General features: G+C 45.6%; 1 protein-coding gene across 1 annotated transcript in view; it reads right to left on the bottom strand.

The window, feature by feature from the left end:
* Positions 1-272: 272 nt before the first annotated feature.
* The window catches only part of MAML3 (mastermind like transcriptional coactivator 3), a 265,701-nt gene continuing 259,496 nt past the window's right edge, over positions 273-6,477 (bottom strand). Inside the window, exon 7 of the mRNA XM_017820328.1 lies at positions 273-4,207. Within this exon, the coding sequence (XP_017675817.1) occupies positions 3,216-4,207 (992 nt within the window). The 3' untranslated portion in view covers positions 273-3,215. The remainder of the gene's footprint in view (positions 4,208-6,477) is intronic.

Here is a 6,477-nt window from a genome sequence, read left to right as displayed (position 1 = left end):
AAAAGCACAGCAGAAAGTGGTGAAGCACTCCCTGGCCAGCAGCTCGTTACAGCAGTCTGTGGCTCAGCTGCCACAGGAATAGAGACAGCTGTTGGGGGCTACCTGGCAGGGCTGCCTGGGATTCAGGGATTCACACATGCCTGCCTGCATCCAGCTTCCCTCCCCTCCTTGGAAGATCACTCATCAAGGCGCAGAAGTCAGATAACCATCTTTTATTTGGGTGTCTTTTTTTGTTTGGTTGTTTTTTTTTTTTGTTGTTTTGTTTCTTTTTCTTTAAAAGTGGTGTTAACATCATGTCTTTCTCTACATTTTCAGAGCTCTGTACAGGTCTTAAAAGGAAATAAGCAATGCTTAATGTACAAAGTAAAACCAGAAAGCTAGAAAAATCTGAATAAAATGGAGCAAGTTGCTGTCAGGGATACAGTACAAATTAGTAATTAGACGTCATCTGAAGTGCAATACCACTGCAGTAAGGATGAGTTAAGGAAAGAAATAAAAATACTCTATTTTAAACAAACAGTATATATATATATATTTATATGTATATATTTTACAGATAGTAGACCCAGTGATATCTGTAGAATTGTAAAAACATATTTACAAATAACTTTTTTTTTTAACATTACATATACATCAGCACCATAGGAAGAAAGAAGAAAAAAAAACAACCCCAAATCGAATAAAATCTACTTTCTAGTACTTGATCCCAGTATGGAGTATTTGGAGGAAGCTTTACAAAGACAGCAGAGACTTGTCTTCATCACCATTTATTCACCAAAGTCTGACTCTCCCTGATGCGCAGGGACTTGCATTTTGCTGCCACATGGTGGTTGTGTGTTTCTAAACCCTCCTTTCCCAGCTCTGGCACCCAAGGAAGGGAGGCTGTGCCACCCCCAGCGTTGCCCCCCATCCAGCAGGCTGGGGATGGCTCCCCACCCTGTCACAACTCCATCACACAGCGCTGGACAGATGTGTGCCTGACACACACAGAGACACAGCACCTTGGTTACTGTTTCTCTCAGTGTTTGCCTTTCCCTTCCATTCTGACCAAGAGGTGCTTACACTCAAGACCAACCAAAAACTTTGGCTGGTGCTCCCTTACACTGACTTAGGGCCCAACCTGGCTCCTTGCTGAAGCAGAGACAGGCAAACCTTGATGGTCGTCAACAGGAACTGGAATTGGTCCTTGTGTTTTAAAAAGGGGTTGGCTAAAAGAGATGCAACTAAAGCTGTTTTAAAAAATTATATCAGCCGGGGCAAGCTGGATTGACAGCTCACCTTGAGCACATTAAAAATGCAGCTTGTCCTGCTGATATCATAGCATTTAAAACAGGTAATTCCCTTCCTCTAGGAAAGCCCTGCAAGGTGATACTGTGCAAAAGGGAACCCAATGGGGCGCTGAGATGGTTCCAGGCCCATTTGCTCCCACTCTTTGATGTGATGCATATCTGTACTCCACAGGGAAAGGCAGGATGTGAAACTGCAAAGTGCCAATGCCCTCAGCCTCCGTGGATTTCAGCGGCTCGGCACTTCACACCGCCGGGCCCAAGGAGAGCAGCACACAAGGAGGTAATTGGTAGCTAGAGAGGTGGCACTGATAGTCGTACACTTTTGCTGCAGAGCACAGCTGATGGCTAATGGAGGCCAGCACTACGTCAGAGGGTAGTAGTCCAAAAGTTCTGGACTCTGGATCACGTTAACGTTTTTTATGCACCACTATATAACCTGATAAGCAGCTCTCAGCTGAAAACACTAAAAAGATTCGAGGTTTGGGAGAACACCTTTCCTCAGCTTCTGACTGCAGCTTGGGAACTGCTGCTTTACACATTCAGAATGGCTGGTGACCTGATATTGTGCGAGATATATCACAACTTCATTACAGTGCTGGTCAGCACTGGTCCACACAGTGGAGATAGTGATACATTGCTATCACGTAAAACCTTAGTTGGGCAGAGCCCATGTTTGTAATATCAATTATTTTACCCATTCATGAACGGTCTTTACAGTAGTCCTTCACTGGCTCCTGTTCTTCAAAAGCTGCACTGAATTTTATTCCAGCAAATCAGAGAGATTAGACCAAACATCTGTTTAAAACTGAACATAGCCCATTGAGAGACCAGACATCCCGGGGTAATACTACCTGCTAAACTTGCACTTTTCAAATGAGGAAGAGAAACTCCTTCTGTATGCCAGATCCTCACTGTATGTTTTCTCATGCCTGTTTTCTCATCCCCTGCCTGCTCCTTTGTGGCTCACCTGAAAAAAATTGCAGCCAGCTCACCTTGCTTTACATTTAAGGACAGGAGGGGAGGGAAGTGAACTGAGAACATACTGTGAAGGAAGGAGAGGGAGGGACCCGCTCAGGACCTATGCTGATGTCTCTCGGTACCTCTCAGCCCTTTAACACCCCCAGGCAGCAGGTACATGCCAAAGTGCTCTGACAGGGAAGCACTATTGCAAGTCCCAAGGGGACTAAGCAGCTCATTAAGTTAACCCACCCACCTAAGCTGTCTCCAGCAGCAGTCCCATAATCAAACTGTCCTCACAACACTGACAAATTTAATGTTCTCCTGCACTTGTACTGAAGTTTTATCTCGGCAGTGAAAATGGTGATTTCCCTGTGATTTGTTCAGGTTTATCACGTGAGTGCTGCACGTTCCCTTATGACAGCCCAGACCCCACGGCTCACTGAGACCTGCCTACCCCCGGGGTTAAGCCCATTTCTGACCAGGGCTTGTGCAATTGCCCATGGACATCTGTGGGCTTTGCTCCAGGCTTTTCATCTGCTACCCTGAAAGCTGCAGTGCTCACAGTTATATGAGGTGGGAGACATTGGGAGCACCCCATACCACTATGCAATGAAACCTCATTTGAAGAGGGGAAAGAACAAATTTTCCCAACCAGAGGCATCAGCTGGCCTTTCCAGTTTCCCCACTCTGCCTCATATGGACACAAAGTGGGCACTGCCATACAGCAAAGGTTGCCTGGTAGAATGCCTTGAGATGCCAATGTTGTCATCGTCCCCTGAATCTTCCAAGGTTGGCTACAGATCAGCTCAGTTTGCATGATTAAAAACAACAGAAAACAAAACAACCTCAAACCAAAACAATTCAAACAAAAAACCAAAACCAACCATCCAGGGATGGGGAGAACATCCAACTCTCTCTTTTCTTTTTCAAATGTAACAACCAAAGCTCCAGACTGTACAAGCCCATTCACTGGGGGTTTCCAAACAACTCATCAAGTTCTTGTATCCACTCATCCCCTGGTCCGCTCTTAATGATGGAGTCCACGAGGTCTGCGCCCTCTGCTAAACTGGAGAATGACCCCCCTGCTCCTTCACTGCTGTAGTTGTAAGGTATGTCCTGAGTGGGATTCCTCTCGTATGCTTGGCCTTGGCTGCTCTGAGCGAAGTTACCACCTGGCATTTGCTGCGTCGGGGGTTGGCTGAAGCCTGACATGGTGGGGACCCCTTGGCTGATTGCTGACATCACCATGGGCCTGGCCTGGCTGGCTGCCTGTTGCCCAGGTAGTGGTTGCAGCAACTGTCTTCCCAGAGCCGGGTTCAGGGCTCTTACTGTTCCACTTGTGTCCACAACTGTCTGATTAAGCCCCTGCGGGAAGTGCTGCTTGGACAGCCGTGGCTGCCCAGACTGCATCGCGTACGTGGTGCCGTTATTGAAGGGCCCCATTTCACCGCTAGTCCTTCCAGGGATGCCTTGCAAGCCTCGCTGTTGCCAGTTTTGTGTTCCTTGAGGGACAGTCCCCATCAGGTTCTGAAGTCGTGGTGCTTGTGGCCTTGGTAAGACCTGGCCCACAGGTCCTTTCATCTGCTGCTGATGCTGGGGAAGAGCGGAGTTTACCAGCATGTTCTGACCAAAACTGCCAACCATTCCCACCGCTTGTCCAGAGGCAGGCTGCCTCGTCCCCTGGCCTGCATTATGTGCCATGTTTATGCTGCTTTGGTTTGGGTGCTGCAACATTTGGCTCATCCCTGTGCTCATACTGTACATTCCCGGCTGGCTGGAGGAGGCGTTGCTGTAAGGAGCCATGCCCACATCCGACTGGCCCGCAGTCGTGGGCAGCGTGCTCGGGTTCTGGGAGGGACCCATTGCCATCATGCTCGCGTTCTGGGCCATCATTCGGGATGTCCTCATGTTCTGGAGTGCTGCTTGGTTTCTCACAGCTGCTATATCCTGGGGTGAACCTACGCCAAAAAGGGAGGAAGGTAAGAAAAAAGCCACAACCCTGTAAACCTTAATTAACATGTCTTTGCACAAGAGAGAATCTGTAGGAGCCTTTCGCAACGCAGTAGGATTTCAGATTGCTGTGCTTTCCAAGTGAATAAAACAACCTTTCATGTGAAGGTCAGCAGAGAGCCAGAAGGTTACCCATCCTTGGGAGATGTGCTTGCTGCCTAATGTTTACTGCCTTTCAGAGGCTACATGTTCCCCACCTCACCTTGGCTGCAGCCTCTGTCCTGACCTGCCAAATTCCCTCTCCTGGAAGGTGAGAGCCAACACAGCTCCAGTGTTGTTCCTAAACAGGAATCGCCCGATGGTGTTGTGTATTCAGTTGGTGAAGCGGGACACTGCTCAGCAGAGAATTCCATTCCAGCCTAATTTCCCTTCAGGCCTAACATGAGGATGGCAAGGTTAAAAGGCCAATGATTTACTCACTAAGTAATTCTCAATTAGGACAGTTTTGGGATGTGTACCCAAAGGGATTCATGACTTCAGATTCTTGAAAAATCAAGGCAACACAACTGGATGTTTAATACATGATTACAGCCAGGGTTGCCTCCCTGGTAATAACCTAATCAAGTATCTAAGCTTGATGGTCACAGGAGCCACAGGGCTAAAATGGGCTTTTCTCTTACTTTGTTAGGACTAGGGATTAAATTTTTAAAAACTGACTTGGGAGTCAAAGTCCCCTGTAAAGAGTAAATGTGAGCCTTTCTTTTTTGTGTGCACTTTTTCTCCCCAGGATCCACTACAATGTGCACCCTGCTCTGTGAAAGAAAAGAAGAAAGACTCTAAGATTTTAAAGTTGCATATGCCCTGTGATTCAGTAGCACTTATCCTCTTCAGCTACACTCAGTTCAGCTTCTAGGAAGGAAATGGGAAAGACTTCATGGTCTTCTTCAGGGGCAGCAAAGCAACTGAACTTCAGTTTACCATTTAAAGCTCTCTTTTAAATATCTCCATTGTCTCTCGAAAGTAAGCCTTGAAAATGGAAATGTCAGGCTCAGAAGGCCAATCAATTTTTTAATAGCTCAGGAGGCATAAATGAATGGATTTTCTATAGCATTGCTACTGATTAAGACTATGGAAAGAAGAAAAATTGGGGTTTTGTGGACATTTAAAGCAGAGAGAGTGTATTAGTGAATCAATACTATAAGCACATTTTACTTCACCTTAGGCCAGTGATGGGAAACCAGAAAATCCTAACCTTGTTAAATTCCACACCGTGGCAGATAACTGAACCATGTTTGCATCTTCCTTTCAAGGGTAGGGGGGAGCTATTGATTTCTGGGAAGCCAATAGGCTTCTGTATTTACTATCTTTATTTAAAAACAATTACCTGGAGCTCAGATTATGCCATGTAGGTTTGAGTCACTACCATACCGAACTAAATACAGTACTCTGCAGGTGAAGCTCAGAGTGCATGAGGCACACAATTGCTCCCGGCTCAAATGTTATTGAATGCAAGGCATAAACATAAAATGGTTGCTTTAAAAGTTCAGAACTGTACAACAGAATGTGAATGTTCTTAAATCAGCCCCTATTTGTTGTCCCTCAGTGGCAGACAACATATCTGAACATTCATGGAGAGTGGAGAATACTGGTCCCTGCTATTCATGTTGGCTTGGTTTCCATGAGAAATGGGTCTGGATAAAAGGAAGTGCCATTTCTATAGTTTAGCACATAATGCAGAGGATACATCTCTCTTTTACTGCAGCATGATAAGCTTCTGAAGGATGCTTTTAGCTCCAGCATATAGATAAATGAAACATTTTGTAGCATGAAGAGAGACCATCTGGATCACACTTGAACAGGGCACATGTAGCAGCAGCTTTTACTTTAGCCTTGCTATCAAACCTCTTTCTTAATGATTGGCACCGGGGTCCCCTTGATTTTTCTTAATTTAGATCATCTCCTTTGATGATTAGAAACAGTCTCTTTTTAAGATGACTCCAGCAAGTGCTGAAGATACAGATCATGTTGAAATCTTAATGCATCTTTAGCTAGTTTTTAATTGAAAATGGCAGCTGAAAAGCTCCAAAGGAGCCACTAACAGCAAGTGGGTTCACATACTACTTTTGTTAACTACTGTGCTTGGTGTAAGAGACAGGAGATCAGACAAGGAGTAGTTAAAAGAGAGATGCAACAGATTTTAAGATTTTGGGCCACCTTCCGGCCTCATTTACACATAACCTACTGCACTGGATTACATTCATGTGACTGAATAGGAAAA

This window comes from Lepidothrix coronata, unplaced genomic scaffold, assembly GCF_001604755.1.
Source record: "Lepidothrix coronata isolate B3197 unplaced genomic scaffold, Lepidothrix_coronata-1.0 Scaffold82, whole genome shotgun sequence".
In the NCBI taxonomy this organism is placed as follows: Eukaryota; Metazoa; Chordata; class Aves; order Passeriformes; family Pipridae; genus Lepidothrix; species Lepidothrix coronata.
Note: the sequence above shows the minus strand (reverse complement) of the source record. Positions and strands in the feature narration are given on the sequence as shown.